Source organism: Oncorhynchus mykiss, chromosome 9, assembly GCF_013265735.2.
Source record: "Oncorhynchus mykiss isolate Arlee chromosome 9, USDA_OmykA_1.1, whole genome shotgun sequence".
Taxonomy (NCBI): Eukaryota; Metazoa; Chordata; class Actinopteri; order Salmoniformes; family Salmonidae; genus Oncorhynchus; species Oncorhynchus mykiss.
Genome location: NC_048573.1, coordinates 28,466,020 through 28,488,912, shown reverse-complemented (window position 1 = coordinate 28,488,912; position 22,893 = coordinate 28,466,020). Strand labels below are relative to the sequence as shown.

Genomic DNA, 22,893 nt, shown 5'->3' with positions numbered 1-22,893 from the left:
TATTACAGTGTAAGCTACCAGTGTTGTGTTCGAGACCAGCTAAAGCGAGACTGATTCAAGACCAAGACCAGAGCGGGGCGAGACCGAGCCAAGAAAGAGACCAGAAAAACGCAAGTCCAATTCAAGAGCATGATTGGAATTTTGTCAAATTGCCACCATAAAAATAGTTAATATTTCAGAAGAACTTGTGGATTCTTTAGACATTCAGAATAGTGGGAAAATGCTGAGAGAAAATAGAGAGCCACTCTACAATTTATTACTACACGAGGGCCTGCTATGCCTTCAAAGAAGGGCTAAGGATTTTTAAAATAAATAAATGCATTTTTTTTTCATTTCTATTTAATCTGTTCAATAATAGTTCAATTATATTCTAATTATATTCTAATTTTCAATGATATTCTGATTTAATCTCTTCAGTTTCTGTTGGAACGGAAGGGGTTAACACTGAAGCAAAATAAATATCCAATCAGGATTTTTCTTTGGTAGTCTCCAGGGAGATAATTCTAGCTAAGTCAGCCATTGGCTAGGCCATCAGAAGCGCGAGAGAAGGCATCTTCCATTGAAATGTATTAGGCCAGAATTGTGCAGTGACAGTGGAATCAACCAATCACATTTTGACTTGTAATGGATGGGACTGTTTTAACAAAAACATATGGAAACTGTGCAGTAGCGAGCAATAGTTTTCCCGCGGTCTAGCTAGCTTTTGTTGTAGGCTAGTTTGAAGCGGCTGCAGCAGGTGTTACCGAAAAGGATGCTGTTGCTAATTTGTTAGCTTTGCCCTTTTCACTAGCAACTTCGAACAAGAAGATACGTTTCAAGGGATCAGCATCCGTTTCAAATGATCGAAAACACGGCGAGTGGAACTGTTTTTTTTATTGCAGACCACTTGCTGTTGCTTGCTATCTCTTTGAAAATAACTTTACGTGTGTGAAACTGTCGCATTTGAACTTTAGGTCATCGGTTACTTTGTGTGCTGAACTTTTTTTTTTAAACCTGTTTGCAATGGGAAGTAATAACTGTGCATTTCGATTTGGAAACGCTTCGCCTAATGCTTGTGTTTTTGTATTCCTGTGATTGCGACCTACTGGCTTATTATGTCAGAGTGAATGGAACTGCTTATCCGTTCACATCATGCATTGTGTGACTTCTCTTGTTCTATCGGCCCTGTATGTTTTACAGAAAGTGTACTCTCCCACATGGACTGCGCTGCTATTACGGTCGCTGTCCTCTCAGCATCACAAACCTGTCACGCACATCCTGTGATGTGTCACTGTTGGGGATGTTGTGATAGTGATGGTGTGAGGCTACCGTACAGTAGGTTAGCGTAAGCCGTGTGGTTGTTGTTGCTGGTAGCACGATCTGTGCGGGTTGTGTCTGTGTGAGTGGCAGCACAGAAAGCTCGGCTCAGCCTCAGGCCTGTTAGATTCAGTTGGGCGCATTAAGGTATGCTCGGTTTTCTGCTATCTTTCCCCCAACTGAAAGCCTAGGTCCAATAGCCACGGTTCGCCACTGCGCAAACATGTCTATAATAGATAAAAAGACTGTTACAATTTCCCCCCATCGCCCCTTACTAATAGTGAGTTAGTAGGAAGCCCAAGTTTCAATAGGCGATAAGATGTTCATGATATATTTGGCATCAAGAAGCGGTTTTACGCGCTCACTGAATGGAAGCTGATAATGATGAGTTTTTTACTCCGAGTCAAGACAGAGTAAAAATGTAAATGTATCCGACACAGGACAAAACTGTGACCAGACTTTGGAACTACAACACTGGCTGCTACTGTACCAATAAAGGCAAGAATTTGGGGGAAGGAAAGTCACGCGTCCTCATAAAATGGTCTGGGGCACTTCAAGAGCCTGAGTTGATTGAAACCATGTGGCACAGCAAGAGTCCAGCCGAGACTATTCTATTGGAGGAAATGGGGGGTCTGCCCACTGACCCCTCTCTCTCTCTCTCTCTCTCTCTCTCTCTCTCTCTCTCTCTCTCTCTCTCTCTCTCTCTCTCTCCCTCTCTCTCCCTCGCTCTCTCTCTCGCTCGCTCTCTCTCTCGGCCGGACCAGCATACACTACCCCTGGCACGCACTTGTTTAGTGGATCCCGTATCATTCACTTTCTGGACAATAAATACGGCTTGGGGGAGTCCAAGATGATTCCACTAGGGGGCTTCTCTTGTAATGGGTACAGTTTAGGCCTAGAGCATTTCAGGGTAAATAGTATGAAGGAGCACTCTTGACGCACAAGGAACACAATGTGCTATGAAGAACCTCCAAGGGCTAGGCTAACAGAAAACACTGTACTGAGCTATTGAGCCCATCCCATAACACACATAACACCAAGACCTATAGCCTGGCACAGATGTCCTGCTCATCAATCACCCTGTTCTCCTCTGCTCCCTCGCTGACAGACACAAACCCACAGTGTCGCCCTCCCAAAGGTCACAGCCAGAAAACAATCTGAGCTATGCACCACTACAGACCTCGGGGACATGCCATCTATGTCCCCCCCACCCAACCACTCACACACGAGAGGTCGACCGATTATGATTTTTTTTTTTTTTAGTATTGCCAATGTAGTATAGCTTCCGTGCCTCTCCTCGCTCCTCCCTGGGCTCGAACCAGCAACACAAAGACAATTAGCGTGCGCTAACTCGCCAGCCATTTCACTTCGGTTACACCAGCCTCATCTCTGGAGTTGATAGGCTTGAAGTCGTAAACAGCGCAATGCTTGACGCACAACGAAGAGCTGCTGGCAAAACGCACAAAAGTGCTGTTTGAATTAATGTTTCCGCGCCTGCTTCTGCCTACCACCGCTCAGTCAGATACTTAGATACTTGTATGCTCAGTCAGATTATATGCAACGCAGGACACGCTAGATAATATCTAGCAATATCATCAACCATGTGTAGTTAACTAGTGATTATGATTGATTGTTTTTTATGAGATAAGTTTAATGCTAGCTAGCAACTTACCTTGGCTTACTGCATTCGCGTAAAAGGCAGTCTTGTTGTGGAGTGCAATGAGAGAGAGGCAGGTCGTTATTGCGTTGGACTAGTTAGCTGTAAGGTTGCAAGTTTGAATCCCCCGAGCTGACAAGGTGAAAATCTGTCGTTCTGCCCCTGAACAAGGCAGTTAACCCACCGTTCCTAGGCCGTCATTGAAAATAAGAATGTGTTCTTAACTGACTTGCCTAGTTAAATAAAGGTATAAATATATATATATATATTTTTTTTTAAATCGGCAAATCAGGGCCCAAAAATACCGATTTCCGATTGTTATGAAAACTCGAAATCGGCCCTAATTAATCGGCCATTCCGATTAATTGGTCGACCTCTATCACACACACACACACGTGCATAAGCACACACACGTGCACGCACAAATACCATACACAGGCAGGCATTTTTCCTTCAAGGTTGGCCGATAGCTACTGTAGGTGAGCAGTCAGTGTGGCCCAGATGGGCAGCCATCTTGAATTCCTGTTCCAGGAGCCATGCTCTCCACTAAAAATATCCCTGTTCCCTCAACCCAAGACGATTCCATGGTGCTCCATTCCAGGCAGGGTCCATCTGCCTGGCTGGCGGTGGTGGACGATTAAAATGCTCGGGTTACCACCGCAGGGGCATTTTCTGGTGGCCAAAACATTGACCTTGGGACGTACCTTAACAGGGATAGGCGTTAGATCCCCTAGCTTTAGCTCTGTAATCCATATTCTTTCATTTTGAAATTATTTATTCTGGCATGGATATCAACATCAGGGAGCCCCCCAAATCCAGGGAGTCCCCCATGCAGATCAACAAAAATGATCACAATCAGATTTGTGGTGAAAAAATTATAATGGAAAACTACACCTGAACTTACTGCCACAATAGCAATGTAGGCTCACAGATAAACCTGTGCTGTCATGCCTGACATGATCTGATATGCATTTGACCTATGACCTATAACCCCAGGGTCAAATACTACAGAGCGCTTTATCCCCATTCAAAAGATGATGATGCAACTCATTTTTGGGGGGGGGGTACAGACAGACACTTCACACATGGAATACAAATTACTGCCTTTGACATTCCAAGGACATCAACGTTAACATCCTTGTCGATGATTTTACAAGTGCCATCCATCTCATTGTTTCTCTCTCACCATCTCTGTCTAGTTATCTCTCTCTCACCCTCCCTCTCTGTCACCAACTTCTATCTATCTCGCTCTTAATCTTTTTTTCCCTCTCTCCCTGAAATCTGGGTGATGAGATAAGCTCTGTGCGCCGGGCAGTCCAGATATGGCTGACCAGCCGACCGTGACTGAGCACGTAACTCGGTTAATAGAATTGATTAGGTTCAGCCGCAGCTCAGTATTTAAGGATGACACTCAAATAGTATCCTCTTAAATAGCATCCTCTTCAGTGGGTCTTTAATGGTTGTTTACATCTGAGACGTGACGGCATCACGAGGGGCTTACGACATTAAGCATTACAGCGACATCAAAACCTTTGACACACTGGGTTCAGATCAGTGCAATGTTGAAGGGGACTCCAGCTTTGCCTATAGGCTATGTGTGACTAATTCATGAGTGACACCCGACCATTACTAAGCAATTTCGCGTCGGTGACAATTTGTGCAGCCATGACATTCTGATTTAAAGCATGTATGAAGTCAGTTGAATGTAACGCCATAGCCGGCTGGGACAAAGGCAAAGTCAGTGGCGGAGGAGAGGAGTAGAGAGGAGATGAGGATGAGAGAAGAGGAGACGTTGGCGCTCGGAGGATGGCCTGAGCGCGGGTAATATAGGAACCATGTGACCTGCTCACACAGCAGACACCATGATGCAGCACAAAATCACAGCACATAGCTTGAGATGGTATTGTTGGTTTGTGTGTGTGTGTGGGGTGGGTTACTGCAGAGAGAGAGAGAGAGAGAGAGAGAGAGACAGAGAGAGAGAGAGAGAGAGAGAGAGAGAGAGAGAGAAAGAGAGAGAGAGAGAGAGAGGCATATTTGTGCTAACTGTTTGTGTATACCAGCTTGGGACAACAAGGCCTGGAATAACCATTCAGGATAACCTTTGAGTCAGCGTTTCTTTAGCAGCATTGGTGGTGTAAAAACACTGGCATATGCCCAGCAGGTTTAACACTTTAAGGGATAGGAATGGATAACTATTTTAACTGAACATAGTACACATCCTATCTCCATGAACCTCTAGGATGAAGACAGTTCATTTAGAAGTGCCTGTGTCTGAATGCTAAACGTGGCTTTCTCTCCTCATCTCCTTTCCTCATGTCCTCTGAGGAAGAAGGCCAAAAGCCGAAACATAACAAACCTGTAACATTGAATAAGCTTCTTTTTTTTTTACTTCCATTGTGCTCCAAGAGTTGCAGAATCTCCTCTATAGTTCAGACTGTTCCTTAATTCATGCAATTTGTTCGGAGAGCGAGGTAGGGGCAGTGCTCCATTCCCTCATCTCCTCTGACGAAAGAAACAGGACAGATGAATTTGCATTTTTTAAGCTAATTTCCTGCAGTTCTACACATATTGTCATGATTTTACTTATGCAAAAATATAAAACAAAGGCATGTGATATATCAGACATTTTAATATTATTGTCAACCTAAAAATTGTCATATAATTATAAATACAGTTTATATGGGTTTTATACACATTTTTTGTATAAATAGCCTCTAAAATATATGTAAACAGGCCATAAATATATATATATATATATATATTATTGGAAAGCTGAGAGTTCTATTATATGATACAATATCAGTACTTGTTTAATTAACAACTTGTCTAAGTCCTATCATCTACTGATTTAAGCCAGTGTAATGGCTGTGGATTGACTGCATCGTTTGAACGGGATGTTGGCATATCGGCAGTTAATTTGAACAATTTATGGAATCATTCCTCTAAAACTGTCTGGCTAGATAGCTAACAAACATACAGAGCAGATCAATTCAAAATATTTGAACACAGCACTGGCAAACCCTGGTTGACCAACTCCCTGACCTTGATGCCATCATAAGGTTCATGTCCATTCTAGTATTGTAATTCCTAATTCTATGGGGGCTACCTCCAGGGGCTGCGGGGGGGGGGGGGGGGGGGGGGGTACGCCAGTGGGTGTCGCTCTGCCTGTTGACAGCTAGCCATCCCCACAAGAACAGCTTTCAAAGCCGAGCATCATCACATTGTGATCTTACAAACTGTCCACACCTCCCCGTCCACACAGACACACTACCGCTATGGCCAACCGTCCATTCATAACCAAGACATAGCTGCCCCTCTAAAGATGGCTGCGTCTCAAACTTAACAAGGCAGCTAAGGACATGACATTGCAGTCCGGAGAAAACGCTTTGAGTCTATAGGCTGAGGCATTTGTTGGGACTCCCACTTTGTCGCTGCATATTATCAGAAAATAGGGGAAAGGGCTGTGGGATGTTCCTTCATCTGTTCCAGATCACACTGTGTAATGCTGCTATAACACATGTACACAGACACACACGTGCACGCATACACACACATGTGCACACACAGATACACACACACACACACACACCAAAAACATATCTCCTGTCATAACAAAATATCTCATTTGTTTTCCAATTTGAGCCAGATCGGCCCCTTGTCATTGGTTTCATGCCTGAACGGTCAGCCAGACAGGCATCTTGTGTCACAGTCAGGCTGGTGCCCAAAAGCACAGTGCTCCCTGCCAGGGACTTCAGGGAGTGTTGTCGCATATCATTCTGGCACATTATTAGTCATAGCCTACACTGAGAGAGAGTGTTGTTGTTTGTTTCTGGTATTAATATCTGGCTAATGTCAATTTAATTAGGATTACATAATACACAAAGGTCCTGTTTTGTTTTCATTTTATGACAATTGTCTAATCATAATAAATGATGGAATAAATCCCATTTGTCCCTTAAAGTAGTCCAAAGAGATAAGGTAGGCTATGTCTTATTGGGCAGAATACTGCATACCTTTTCTGTACAACATTGCCTTTCAAGTCGACGCACACTGCGCTGAGGGCTACGGTCTACAGTGGCCATCGAGAAGCGTCTATGTCCCATAACCGACCCGTGCTCCCGACAAAGTAAACACACGTTCGGTAGGAGAAAACGAACCTGCGCTATATTACCTTTTTCTTCTGGCATTGTCGCGCTGTCAGTGTCCCTTTTTCAACTGTCAAACCCTTTTACAAAACGAAGAGCGGTGTTTCTTATCCTAATATCCAAGTTCTTCCTGCCGTTGCGCGGTGTTGTAGTACATCCTCCAAAACGTCTTGTTTTCTAACGCGCGGGGTCCGGTGCGGCACGCTCGAAAAGGAGCGAGAAAGCTGCGGTCAACAGTCGGTTATCTTTGGGATGAGCGGCAGCAGGTCATACGATTCCCGAAAGCATCTCTCGGGTACGAGGGCTGAGTTCTTGTTGAGCTATTGCAGCTATCTAATATAAATAGAATCTTCTAGAAGTTCCAGTCCTAATAAAAAAAATGACACCGCCTCTCGGGAATCTCTCACAGGGCGTTTACCGCACCAGCCCACTGGAAGCATAGAGATGCGTGAGTGCTTATGGAATATGGATGCGCCTTCTTGTGCGGTGGACTGAGGTGTCTTCCAGTTGATCATAAAAACGGCATAAAACGTGGAGTAATTTAATTCAACTCATCTCATTTGCAATAACCTTGATAAAAACGGAAGTGTTATATCATACGTTCTCTTGAGCAAGTGCACAATGAATGTCAGACAGTGCCTCTGTAAAGGGCAGGGAGCACTTGCTAGTGGTGCTTTTTTCCCCCTCTCCAAGTGATCTCAATAATGAATGTGTCTTCAGTAGCAGTAAACTCCACACGGATCTCAGTGCACAGGAATTGGGATAAAAGGGTCAGGAGTGGAGAGGGCCACACATTTTATTAGGCTACTGGTAACCTATTTAATTATAAACACCATTATTATCATCACCATCATCTCAAGTTATGTAATGTTAGCTCATTATAGTAGCATAACTGTAACAGACAGTAGATTCCAGTACTACTATGTACTGGAATCAGACAGTAGATTCCAGACTTTCACAGACGTAGCCTGTTCATTTCTTTTGGGGAATGACGTTGCCTGGAAACCTGGATCATGGGTTGTGTTGACGGTATCCATCATCAATGCAACCTATCACTGCTCAAGCAGCATAGGCTATATATTTGCCAAGCGGACACAGTGAGAATAGCCTACTATCAAACATAACTTCTGACAGCATTGACGGTCATAAGCATTTGAATAGACTTCACCATTTGAAACTCAAGCTTCTTTGAGACTTCGGCGAGTATACAACAAGCTCTCACAGTCTCACGTCAGAAATGAGACATTCATCCATGTCTCTCAAACGTCCAGCAGAAATACAAATCATGAAACTCATGTCAATTTGGTGAACGCATATGTTCTGTGAAAATCAGGAAATCGTGTAGAAAGGTATCATAGCTATATAATAATGACAAAGTATAGATTTTGCTTAGATGTGCTAAATCTAAACATTGTACCAAATTATTGATCTCCGTTTCTCCTTCAAGTACCATGTCGCAATGTGCCGTGTCTGTAGGAAACAGAAATATTAAAGACAGGAGGAGATAGGAATTCCATTGGGCAATGAATGGAGAAACGCCCCATCCAACTAAGCTAATCGTCACGCAATCCGATTCTAGTGGAGTTTCCCACCTCCTCAAAATTATATTTGTGTGAAAGCAACGTCACTCTGCTCTCGCTCTGGGCAGAGACGCCGATTATAGCTCGGTGGCATTTGGAACTCTGTGAGATAGACTCCTAAATTAATACTGCAGTTCGTTTGGGTGATTTTACAGCTAGCTAGCTACTTCACATGCTAATATTGACGTTGGTATTATTGTGTATACTTATGTTTCGTAGCTAGCTACCTAGCTAGCCAGCCAGCAAGGCAGCTAGCCAGCCCAGGGAGAGAGAGAACATTGTATTGTGGGTTGTGTAGTAGACTTGAGCTGCAACAGATTCCCCAAAATGATTTTCACATCTTTGTTAATCCCCCAGATATATATGTTTGTACATACTGTATATATAAAATTTATATTTAAAAAAATATATATTTTCCTTTATTATTTTCCCCTTCTCCCGTAATTGGAGTAAACTAATGGAGAACAACACTTAGGCTTCTACTTCCAAAGTAGAAATCTGCAGAGCTGGGATGGTTGTATCCCCCATATATATAAATAACATTCAATTGGTTGCAAGAATTTTATAACCATGTGCCATAACCATGTGCCAATTTTATAACCATGTGCCAACTATTTTGCAATCTATATGGCACAGCTGTCAATTGTTTGGTCCTTTAATGAAGCTGGTATACTTCTTTATTTTCACAATTTTCTTTAACCAATTTTGGTCTTTAATGCAGGGTTGACAGACAAGTTCCTTACTTTCTCCCCCTTCCACTTGCCTCTTCCATTTTTGTGGTAATGCTGAAATTAGTTGGTTGTAATTTTGGGTAGAGCAGACATTTCCATATATTTTTGTTAGCTGCATCTGTGACATAACTCCACCAGTCCTATTTATGATATAATTTACAAAGATTTCTTCTCCTGTTTTTCTTTCTTTCTCTGTCTCTCTTTTTCCCTTCCTGTCATTCTCTCTCTCTCTCTCTCTCTCTCTCTCTCTCTCTCTCTCTCTCTCTCTCTCTCTCTCTCTCTCTCTCTCTCTCTCTCTCTCTCTCTCTCTCTCTCTCTCTCTCTCTCTCTCTCTCTCTCTCTCTCTCTCTCTCTCTCTCTCTCTCTCTCTCTCTCTCTCTCTCTCTCTCTCTCTCTCTCTCTCTCTCTCTCTCTCTCTCTCTCTCTCTCTCTCTCTCTCTCTCTCTCTCTCTCTCTCTCTCTCTCTCTCTCTCTCTCTCGCTCTCTCTCTCTCATGAATGATGTCAAACAGTGCTTTGTCCCTATTGAGGGATGAGCTTCCCAAGGACTGGACTGGGACAAAATGGAGGACACTACAATCTACCACCTCTGTCTTGGTATAACTTTCAACCCCCAAACCTTGCACATTCCTTTCTCCTGACATCTAACTGCATTTATTGAGTGTTTGCCTGTTAAGCATTGTAACTAGAGTTGCAGGCAGCTATTAATCAAACTGGAATTGAGATCAATAAACTTGAAGAGGATGACTAGAGCCATCTGCTATCGGAAATCCAACTACATCGCAACACTAGAGTGTAAGACGTAAACAACAACATTCACACAACACAGCTTTGCACAGGCATAAAATGTGACACATTTGGTTGTCCTCATTCCACACATGTGCCTGCAACATGTAGACAACAGGGAAGCAATTCTATAGTCATTGTGCGCATGACATACAAATACTTCACCATGGAGAGGAGATAATCAAGAGTTAACAACAACAAACAGAGGATTATTATTCATCCATCCAACCCTGTCCGTCCGTCCGTCCACCCGCCTGCCCGCGTGTACTCAAACAGGAGGGTTCACCGAATGCTAATGATGATGTTATTGGATCATATCCATCTAGCAGGCCTCTCTACAACAATGGGTACTTCCACAGCTCCATCCATGTAGCCTCATTAGGCTGGAGACCACTGATGATCATAACATATTTCCCGACTCAAGGACCTTAAAGGCCCAGGGTTTAACATTCCAGTAGCACAAAAAAACAGCAACATTGAATAATGTAAATTGTATATGTAAAGTAGTTGTGTAGGGGAAATCGTTAGTAATGTAATGAATCATATGCTATGCAGCACCATTCATCTCTCTCGTTCTCTCTCCCTCTCCCTCACTCACTGTTGCACTGAGACGGCTGTAGGAGAGCATAACAGAGTGGAGGCGGAATAGAAGGAAGAGAGGAGGGAAGCGTAGCTATGTGAGATTGAGATTCCGTCTACAAAGACATTGTGTTTCTTATATTGTACAATTCCACGGAAATGCAACAATGTTGGCTCGAAACCAACATCGTTTCTGTTTCGATTTGCAAATCTTCCAATAACCCGGGTCTTCCTTTCCTGTGGCGGTCCTCATGAGAGCCAGTTTCATCATAGCGCTTGATGGTTTTTGCGACTGCACTTGAAGAAACTTTCGAAGTTCTTGAAATGTTCCGTGTTGACTGACCTTCATGTCTTAAAGTTATGATGGACTGTTGTTTCTCTTTGCTTATATGAGCTGATCTTGCCATAATATGGACTTGGTATTTTACCAAATAGGCCTATCTTCTGTAAACCATCCCTACCTTGTCACAACACGACTGATTGGCTGAAACGCATTAAGAAGGAAAGAAATTCCACAAATGAACTTTTAACAAGGCCCACCTGTTAATTGAAATGCAAGCTGGTTGAGAGAATGCCAAGAGTGTGCAAAGCTGTCATCAAGGCAAAGGGTTGCTACTTCGAAGAATCTCAAATATAACATTTTTTAGATTTCTTTAACACTTTTTTGGTTACTACATGATTCCATGTGTGTTATTTCATAGTTTTGATGTCTTCACTATTATTCTACAATGTAGAAAATAGTAAAAATAAAGAAAAACCCTTGAATGAGTAGATGTGTCCAATCTTTTGACTGGTACTCTAAATATTAGATTGAGCAGTGTCGGCATTGACTAAAATACAGTAGAATAGAATACAGTTATATGAGATGAGTAAAGCAGTATGTCAACATTATTTTAACATTATTAAAGTGACTAGTGTTCCCTTATTAGAGTGGCCAGTGATTCCAAGTCTATGAATATAGGGCAGCAGCCTCTAAGGTGCAGGGTTAGAAGTCGGCTAGTGATGGCTTTTTAACAGTCTGATGGCCTTGAGATAGAAGCTGTTTTTCAGTCTCTCGGCCCCAGCTTTGATGCACCTGTACTGACCTCGCCTTCTGGATGATAGTGAGATGAACAGGCCGTGGCTCGGGTGGTTGATGTCCTTGATGATCTTTTTGGCCTTCCTGTGACATCGGGTGGTGTAGGTGTCCTGGAGGGCAGGTAGTTTGCCCCCGGTGATGCGTTGGGCAGACGGCACCACCCTCTGGAGAGCCCTGCGGTTGCAGGCGGTGCAGTTGCCCTACCAGCCAGTGATACAGCCCGACAGGATGCTCTCAATTGTGCATCTGTAAAAGTTTGTGAGGATTTTATGGGCAAAGCCAAATTTCTTCAGCCTCCTGAGGTTGAAGAGGCTCTGTTGCACCTTCTTCACCACACTGTCTGTGTGGGTAGACCATTTCAGATTGTCAGTGATGTGTACGCTGAGGAACTTGAGGCTTTCCACCTTCTCCACTCTGGTCCCGTCGATGTGGATGGGGGCGTGCTCTCTCTGCTGTTTCCTGAAGTCTACAATCAGCTCCTTTGTTTTGTTCACATTGAGCGAGAGGTTATTTTCCTGGCACCACTCTCCCAGGGCCCTCACTTCCTCCCTGTAGACTGTCTCGTCGTTGTTGGTAATCAGGCTTACTACTGTATTGTAGTCTGCAAACCTGATGATTGAGTTTGAGGCGTGTGTGGCCACGCTGTCAAGGGTGAACAGGGAGCACAGGAGGGGGCTGAGCACGCACCCTTGTGGGGCCACCATGTTGAGGATCAGTGAGATGGACGTGTTGTTTCCTACCTTCACCCCCTGGGAGCGGCCCGTGAGAAAGTCCAGGACCCAGTTGGGCGGGGCTCAGACTCAGGGCCCTGAGTTTAATGACGAGTTTGGATGGTACTAATGCAGGAATGCATGGAAACCACAGTGTCCAACGTGATGGACCCGACCAGTTATCATAACAAGCCCACTTCAAAAGGATCCAGGCAGTGATGTATGCCCATATAACTCATGGAGATCCTGGGATTGAGGGATACTGGGATGGGGAACGGGTTATGGATGAGTACCGAGCCCACAGGGGTGATTCAATCCACACACGTAATGTGAGCTCTAGTGCTCGAGAGAGAGAGAGTGTGTGTGTGTGTGTGTGTGTGTGTGTGTGAACCAGGGATGGGGATATGCAATGCACCACCAACCCCACTCAAATCCTAACCCCTCTCCTATGCCCTCTGGTCATACAGAACTGAACCAAATACCAGCAGGGAGAGGAGAGAGGGATGGGCAGAGGAGAGAAGAGAGGGATGAGGGGGTGAAGAGGGCACCTTGAGCTAAGAAGGACCCTGGTATTAAAGACGTTCACCTGAAACAGATGCTGGAGAGCGGGGAGGGGTGAGTGATTGGGTGAGTAGGTGAGTGGAAGAATCTGGGTCGAGAGTCTAGCATCTTACCTTGTGATAGCCAGAGGTAGGCTTCAAAAAGGATGGCCAAAGTACTACTTAACTTAAAAACTCTTCTATATCTCAGGGCGGTCTTTCAGGACTCCGTAGCCTACTCCCTCCTCAATGCACAGCTTGTGAGGAGAGAAAAGGAGAAAGGGGGCTAGTTTGTTATTGTGAGCGGGTGTGTTAAAACCGCACGCACACATGAAATGGGCAGAAAAATGAGTAACTCCCTGAGAGAAACGGGTTGCTAAGAGAAGTTGACATTGCCAGCAAGGGATTCAAAAGGACATAATAACTCCATAATTATTTCCCCGTGGCAACGGGAGTTCAGTTAAACTGTATCAGAATATCAAACTGTCTCAATTACCCACTATGGTTGTTCATAAAGGCCAATGTTATTCATGACTATTTACTAAATGATTGGAGAGAAGGAAGAGAGAGAGAGAGCAAGAAAGCGATGATGAATATAGCTGATGATGTAGCGCTTTCTTATATTCATTTATCCATTTTCTAGACTGCAAACATCTGAAAGGGCCAGTACTCTGTGCGTGGGAAAGTACAGTATAGCATACGGTTTATTACAGTTCGCACACACACACACACACACACACACACACACACACACACACACACACACACACACACACATTATAGTGTTGGGTGCTTCTGAAGCCCAGTAAGAGTGTGGAGTCCAAATCAATAAGCTGGAGAGCCAATAGGAATAATTAATATCCAAGGCCAAACTCCATTCCCACTGTGTAGAGACTCAAGCCCACACATACAAACTACAGGTCAGGTTGGTAGAGTAACATTGTGGATGCAGTAGTGGAGGAATGACCATCAACAGAAACTTGTTGTGCGTGTGTGTTTGCCCGCTTGCCTAAACTAATGCTCCACGGTGGTGGGAGAAGGAGGATAAATGAGGCTGGGGCGGGGGTTGCCATGGGTGATGGGGATGGAGGGATAGAGCGTGCCAGAGGAGGAGGAGTGCAGACAGTTCTGTACACAGTGAGCAAGAGAATGTTCTGGACTGACTCTGAGCTTTTCTCCCTCTCTATTTTTTCTCTATCCCTGTTCCTATATTTCCAAGTTGGCATTTACACTCTAGAACTATGGACCAGGGAATTTTAACAGATTCACTTTGAGACAGTTAGGGCCAACATTGTGCAGTCTTGTTCTTTAATATTTGAAAGGGGGGTTGTTAGGCAGTTGTAAGATCTAAAATACAGGTCTTACATATGACCTCAGTGTGACGCTGTGACCTGTGACGCAAAGAACACCACCTGGCGACAGGGAAATGGGCAGTACCAAAAGAGTTTCAAATGAGTCCACGTTCCACTGAGAGGTGCGAGAAGAGTCCAAACACTGACGGAGAGACACTCTCGGGCTTAGGGAGGAGAAGAAGAGGAGGAGAGGAAGAGGAGGATGAGTCAGACACTGCCTTCCCTGTACATTCAGCAGGCCATCCACCATCTTGACCCACTTTGCCACTCCGAATACGCCAGAGAGAGCGTGTGGGTGTGTGCTACTGTACAAGGGGAACATGGGGAAACCCTGCAGTGAACCTACACCATCGAAATACATAACCTAAATCTGCCATAAGGAGATACACAACAACAAAAAATGATAAAAGAGGAGACTTCACAGCCTGGAAACACATATATATATATATACACACACACACACACACACACACACACACACTCTCTCTCTCTCTCTCTCTCTCTGCTAAGTCAACCCCCCAACACGACACTGTTGCTAGCCTGATGTAAAGGATTAACTGAGCGGCAGCAGAGCTTCACCATCTAGTCATCTATTAGCCACTGCACCCCACTGCCAGCTAATGGCAACCTGATCTCCCATAGTCTCCCAGTCATAGCACAGAATCACAAAGTCATTTCAAAGCACAAGCTCTGTTGACCCACTTTTGGGCTATATTTTTTTACTTCTGTACTAATACAAGGATCCGACTGTGATTTGGATATGTTAATCCGGTTAATTTGTTCATTCAGAGGGGACTAGGAATGTTCTGGAACAAAGGGTTCAGTTTGGGTTGTTGCTGACACAGCAGATCGGTGCAATAAGCTAGCTTGGACCTAACTCATCAATAGTCAAACACTGTTGGGTGAGAGGCTGAGGCTGCCAGGCTGTGTAGAAAACAGCACCCTATTCCCTACATATTCCACAACTTTTAAGTGTGCCATTTGGGACATAGCCCCTGTTCTGCTGTAGGGGTTTGATCTCCCTCCTCAAGAGATAGAGACACGAGAAGGAACACCTCAGTCAGATGGGAGTATCTGGCTGGCTGGCTGTCGCTCTCTCTCTCTCTCTCTCTCTCTACTGAACAAAAAGATAAACGCAACATGTAAAGTGTTGGTCCCATGTTTCATGAGCTGAAATAAAAGATCCCCAACATTTTCCATACGCACAAATTTGGTGCGCAAATTTGTTTACATCCCTGTTAGTGAGCATTTCTCGATTGCCAAGATAATCTATCCACCTGACAGGTGTGGCATATCAAGAAGCCGATTTAAACAGCATGATCATTACACCGGTGCACCTTGTGCTGAGGACAATAAAAGGCCACTCTAAAATGTGATTTTTTTTCAAACAACACAATGTCACAAGTTTTGAGGGAGCGTGCAATTGGCATGCTGACTGCAGGAATGTCCACCAGAGCCATTGCCAGATCATTTAATGTTCATTTCTCTAACATAAGCCGAGAAATGGGCAGTATGTCCAACTGGCCCCTTAACCGCAGACAACGTGTAACCACGCCTGCCCAGGACCTCCACATCTGTCTACTTCACCTGCGGGATCGTCTGAGGGGAGGTGGGTCAGGGTGCTTAGGGGTATTTCTATCTGTAATAAAGCCCCTTTTGTGGGGGAAAATGCGGATGCCCTCCCAGGCCCACCCAATTGCTGCATGTTACATTTTTATCAGCATTCTAGTCTAACTCTCTACAGTAAGTTGAGATCCCGACTGAGTTCACCTATGTCGCTTATGCATGGAACCGGCCCTGGCCACACAAAACACGAACACGCACATGCACAAACACACATACACAAAAATGCATTGATGAATAATTCAGAAAACCTCATTGATTTTCAGTCTCTGTCTCTGTGGTAACCTGAGCAAGGTCTAAAGAGCAAAATTTGCTGTCCAGTCAAGTGACTATCCACACTGATGGACTTCTATCTCAAACAACATGTCCTCATTACCGCTTAACCTTTTACTGCAGTGGGCTAAATCAGAGTCAAACAAATACACATTGAAAAGTATACACCCCACACACGTGGTTATGGGCTTAAAAAAGAAGACGCCTGTACCATGTCAGATATAGTTGAAAACGTATTCGATTTTGAGTTTGCATCTTTATATATTACACTTTCCAAGATTGTGCAAAGCTGTCACCAAGGCAAAGGGTGACTACTTTGAAGAATCTAAAATCTTTTTGTTGACTACATGATTCCATATGTGTTATTTCATAGTTTTGATGTCTTTGCTATTATTCTACAATGTAGAAAATAGTTTGGTTTTTTTTAAATATGAAAAACCCTAAAATGAGTAGGTGTGTCTAAACTTTTGACTGGTACTGTACATCACAGAAGGCGGAAATATAACAAAACTGTTTGACAAAGAAACATCAGTCTCGGTGGCTTTTTTTGAAACAATGTTCTCTCTCTCTCTCTCTCTCTCTCTCTCTCTCTCTCTCTCTCAACATTAAAGACTTGAGGAAGTTGGAATAGCTTATTGCAATATCAAGACTAATGGGTTATTATTATCTCTCGGTCCGTTTCTGTTGTTGCTGTACTTGACCTTGGTAAAACCCGTAACATGTACAATTCAAATTACAGGGCCCACTAAGATCATTTAGTCAAGATTAAATTAAATAACTGACATCACTTATAATGTTCTCTTTGAAGTTAGAACACAAAGTCCTGAACACAGTATTGATGTCCCAAATGTGAATGTGTTGTCTTGGTGAAGAGACCTTCACGGTTGAAAAGCTATGTGTTTCAGTATGTGAACTGAAGGCATTAACTTCACTTTTGGGAGGAGCGATATTGGGTAGTGAGGTTTTTGTTTGGTTCTTAATAATGCCTTGGAACAGATTGTTCAAGCACCACATAACATTTTGGCTGTGTATTGCCTGTTTTTGGAGTGCACATTTCAATTTGAAGGAATTGCTTGTTGTCATGAACATAATAAAACACTTGGGAACAGTAATACTGATTTATTTTACTTTCTCCATATAATTCATGCTTTACCTAGCTGTGCTAACTTTTATATGCAGCCTACCTATTGCAGAAAAATGTATTTCCTGCCAAAGGCAAAGTGTTCATCTATGAAAGAAACTATTGAAGTCTGGAAGAAATTATAGGCTATATCACACAGGTGATGTAAGGGATTCTTTGGAAAATTGGACAGACAGCTACTGTGAAATACACACATGTAGACGCCTAGACGGCTACGCTAGACACAGGATGGAGCTGCTTTGATAAAGGCAAAAATAAAGGATCAACCTATTTCTCTGGCACGATTTGTGTCTGCCTATGTCTGGTTCATAAAACACACAGGGTGTGAGAATGGGTTAGATATATCAGGGTTGAATGAATTTTTTGGAGTTATTTATAATGCTCTCTGAAGAACCTGAGTCTCGAATGGTGTGTACGTGTTTACTCATGTGTGTGTGCATATTAGCCAATCCTAATGAAATCTGTCTGAAGATGTTCTGTTCTGAGCCGTTACCAAACCCTCTCTCCACTTCTAGACACTTACTTAATGGGTACACTTAAATTGTTGTTTTTCATTACAATAGCTTCTATCCCAGGGGTACGACCTTGAGATATAAAGAAGAAATTGCCTGTAGCACTAGGATATCAAAAGGCCATCCAGAGACCATTTTCGCCATGAAACACTGTATTGTCTTCAATTACCTGATGATTATTGCAGATATCCCCCTTGTGACACACACACAGCCTCGAATTGAAAGCTGAAAGAACATGATCAAATGCCCTCGTAAAGTTGACTTTTGTTACAGTAACTGCAGAGGTATGAGGATATATTATAGTAAGTTCCCTCTGGAGAAAGGAACGACAGAAATAGTATATTTTCTATGATTGCCCATATATCTGTGATGTGATTCAGGAAACTCGGTGTGAAATCAAAAATGACTCAGAATGAACTGTCTAGACACCCAAGACCTTGAAATGTGAAATTGGACCGGAGAGAACATTGCGCCACTACTGTGCAGTACATTGAGTACAGCACAATCACATCAGAAGGTTATCCACCACGATGGCTCTTGCTTTTCAATCAACCAATCAAATGTATTTATAAAGCTCTTTTTACATCAGATGTCACAAAGTGCTATACAGAAACCCAGCCTAGAACCCCAATCAGCAAGCAATGCAGATGTAGAAGCTTTTTTTGAAAAAGCTATTAAAACCTTCCCCAACCAGAAACTGTGGATTGATGGCAGCATTCGCGCAAAACTGAAAGCACGAACCACTGCTTTTAATCAGGGCAAGGTGACCCGAAACATGACCGAATACAAACAGTGTAGCTATTCCCTCCGCAAGGCAATCAAACGAGCTCAGCGTCAGTATAGAGACAAAGTAGAGTCGCAATTCAACGGCTCAGACACGAGAGGTATGTGGCAGGGTCTACAGTCAATCACCGACTACAAAAAGAAAACCAACCCCGTCGCGAACCACGTTGTCTTGCTCACAGACTTTCTAAACAACTTCTTTGCTCGCTTTGAGGACAATACAGCGCCACTGACACGGCCTGCAGGCTCTCCTTCACTGCAGCCAACGTGAGTAAAACATTTAAACGCTTTAACCCTTGCAAGGCCGCCGGCCCAGACGGCATCCCTAGCCACGTCCTCAGAGCATGCGCAGACCAGCTGGCTGGTGTGTTTACGGACATATTCAATCAATCCTTATCCCAGTCTGCTGTTCCCACATGCTTCAAGAGGCCCACCATTGTTCCTGTTCCCAAGAAAGCTAGAGCTCACTTCTGTCATCATGAAGTGCTTTGAGAGACTAGTCAAGGACCATGTCACCTCCACCCTACCTGACACCCTAGAGCCACTCCAATTTGCTTACCGCCCCAATAGGTCCACAGACAACGCAAACGCAATCACACTGCACACTGCCCTAACACATCTGAACTAGAGGTCGACCGATTAATCGGAATGGCCGATTAATTAGGGCAGATTTCAAGTTTTCATAACAATTGGAAATCGGTATTTTTGGGCGCCGATTTGCCGATTTAATTCATTTTAATATTTTACCTTTATTTAACTAGGCAAGTAAGTTATGAACATTCTTATTTTCAATGACGGCCTAGTTAACTGCCTTGTTCAGGGGCAGAACGACAGATTTTCACCTTGTCAGCTCGGGGCATCCAATCTTGCAACCTTATAGTTAACTAGTCCAACGCAATAACGACCTGCCTCGCTCTCATTGCACTCCACAAGGAGATTGCCTGTTACAAAAATGTAGTAAGCCAAGGTAAGTTGCTAGCTAGCATTAAACTTATCTTATAAAAAACAATCAATCATAATCACTAGTTAACTACACATGGTTGATGATATTACTAGATATTATCTAGCGTGTCCTGCGTTGCATATTATCTGACTGAGCATACAAGCATACAAGTATCTAAGTATCTGACTGAGCGGTGGTAGGCAGAAGCAGGCGCGGAAACATTAATTCAAACAGCACTTTCGAGCGTTTTGCCAGCCGCTCTTTGTTGTGTGTCAAGCATTGCGCTGTTTATGATTTCAAGCCTATCAACTCCAGAGATGAGGCTCGTGTAACCGAAGTGAAATGGCTAGCTAGTTAGCGCACGCTAATTGTCATTGTGTTGCTGGTTCGAGCCCAGGGAGGAGCGAGGAGAGGCACGGAAGCTATACTGTTACACTGGCAATACTAAATTGCCCATAAAAACATCCAATAGTCAAAGGTTAATGAAATACAAATGGTATAGAGGGAAATAGTCCTATAATTCCTATAATAACTACAACCTAAAACTTCTTACCTGGGAATATTGAAGACTCATGTTAAAAGGAACCACCAGCTTTCATATGTTCTCATGTTCTGAGCAAGGAACTGAAACGTTAGCTTTCTTACATAGCACATATTGTACTTTTACTTTCTTCTCCAACACTTTGTTTTTGCATTATTTAAACCAAATTGAACATGTTTCATTATTTACTTGAGGCTAAATTTATTTTATTGATGTATTATATTAAGTTAAAATAAGTGTTCATTCAGTATTGTTGTAATTGTAATTATTACAAATAAATAAAAATTTTACAAATCGGCGGATTAATCGGTATCTGCTTTTTTGGTCCTCCCATAATTGGTATTGGTATCGGCGTTGAAAAAATCATATTCGGTCGACCTCTAATCTGAACAAGAGGCAAACCTATGTAAGAATGCTGTTCATCGACTACAGCTCAGCATTTAACCCTGGGTCTCGACCACGCCCTGTGCAACCCTGTGCAACTGGGTCCTGGACTTCCGTGGGCCATGTGTAACGGATGTGAAACGGCTAGCTAGTTAGCGGTGGTGCGCGCTAAATAGCGTTTCAATCGGTGACGTCACTTGCTCTGAGACCTTGAAGTAGTGGTTCCCCTTGCTCTGCAAGGGCCGCGGCTTTTGTGGAGTGATGGGTAATGATGCTTCGTGGGTGACTGTTGTTGATGTGTGCAGAGGGTCCCTGGTTCGCGCCCGGGTATGGGCGAGGGGATGGTCTAAAGTTATACTGTTACACATGCACGCCTCCAACTCAATCATCAAGTTTGCAGACGACACTACAGTGTTAGGCTCGATTACCAACAACAACGAGACGGCCTACAGGGAGGAGGTGAGGGCCCTCGGAGAGTGGTGTAAGTAAAATAACCTCACACTCAATGTCAACAAAACAAAGGAGATGATCGTGGACTTCAGGAAACAGCAGAGAGAGCACCCCCCTATCCACATCAACGGGACAGTAGTGGAGAAGGTAGAAAGTTTTAAGTTCCTCTGCGTACACATCACGGACAAACTGAAATGGTCCACCCACACAGACAGCGTGGTGAAGAAGGCGCAGCAGAGCCTCTTCAACCTCAGGAGGCTGAGGAAATTCGGCTTGTCACCTAAAACACTCACAAACTTTTACAGATGGACAATTGAGAGCATCCTGTCGGGCTGTATCAACTTCTCCGCCCACAACCGTAAGGCTCTCCAGAGGGTAGTGAGGTCTGCACAACGCATCACCGGGGGCAAACTACCTTCCCTCCAGGACAACTACACCACCCGATGTCACAAGAAGGCCAAAAAGATCATCAAGGACAACAACCATCCGAGCCACTGCCTGTTCACCCTGCTGCCTGTTCACCTCGCTATCATCCAGAAGATGAGGTCAGTACAGGTGCATCAAAGCTGGGACCAAGAGACTGAAAAACAGCTTCTATCACAAGGCCATCAGACTGTTAAACAGCCACCACTAACATTGAATGACTGCTGCCAACATACTGACTCAAATCTCTAGCCACTTTAATAATTAAAAATTGGATGTAATAAATGTATCACTAGCCACTTTAAACAATGCTTTATATATGTTTACATCCCCTACATTACTTATCTCATATGTATATACTGTACTCTATATCATCTACTGCGTCTTGCCTATGCCGTTCGGCCATCGCTCATCCATATATTTTTATGTACATATTCTTATTAATTCCTTTACACTTGTGTGTATAAGGTAGCTGTTGTGAAATTGTTAGATTACTTGTTAGATATTACTGCATGGTCGGAACTAGAAGCACAAGCATTTCGCTATACTCGAATTAACATCTGCTAACCATGTGTATGTGACAAATAACATTTGATTTCATTTGATTTGTGGACAATTTATGTTGTTCTGTATTGCATAGAGCACTATTACTCAACTCAATATCATCATACACAAAGACCCATGGGTGGTCACACACACATACACAAACTCACACACGCATGCACACACACACATGCACGTACACACATCAGACATGAGTGTAACATGGTTTGGCAGGACAGCTATGGAGAGCTTTCCTCAAGGGAAAGCTGAATGAAAAGAGCTCTGTTTTGCATGTTAAGCTGAGATAACTCGGCTCATTTGGGAGGATTTGCCTTGGATGAAAAAGACAAAGACGGTGCTTAGCCAAAACAGAAACACACACACACACACACACAGACATGGTACAACTTTTTCACATGCAAAGTCTGAAGTTTAACAGAGTGCAGTGAAGCAAGATGCAGTTGTTTAGTTATAAACCTGCTAAAGGATAGGCCTCTATCAGCCTCCTGAGGGAAATCCAAGTACCTAAAGACAGGTGGTCCACAAATATCCCTGGCACAATGGGTGTGTTTGCCATGTGTGGGATTGCGCATGTGTTCATTTCTGTGCTGGAATGTTGTGCATGTGTGCTTTCATTTATGCGTGTGTGTATGTCTGTATAGTGCCAGCCGGTAGTGATGGGAGAAAAAACATCTATACAGTTACATATGACAATATTATATACACGCAAAAAAAAGTGTTTTTCATCCTACAGCTTGTTCTACATCTTCTTTTTAAATAGTGAGCCAACATGTTTTCAGCACTTTTATTTCCATGGCTGATCAA

At 43.5% G+C, this 22,893-nt stretch overlaps 1 protein-coding gene across 9 annotated transcripts in view; it reads right to left on the bottom strand.

Moving 5' to 3' along the window:
• The window catches only part of LOC110531876 (actin-binding LIM protein 2), a 100,115-nt gene that overhangs the window by 59,464 nt on the left and 17,758 nt on the right, over positions 1–22,893 (bottom strand). For 2 of the 9 annotated variants that reach the window (XM_036987770.1, XM_036987769.1), the window contains exon 1: positions 7,125–7,758. The exons of 1 other annotated variant lie outside the window; for it this stretch is intronic. In XM_036987770.1, the coding sequence (XP_036843665.1) occupies positions 7,125–7,140 (16 nt within the window). In that variant the 5' untranslated portion in view covers positions 7,141–7,758. Of the gene's footprint in view, positions 1–7,124; positions 7,761–22,893 lie in introns of those variants that run through there. 6 more of the 9 variants (XM_036987767.1, XM_036987766.1, XM_036987771.1 and 3 more) reach the window with 6 other exon arrangements.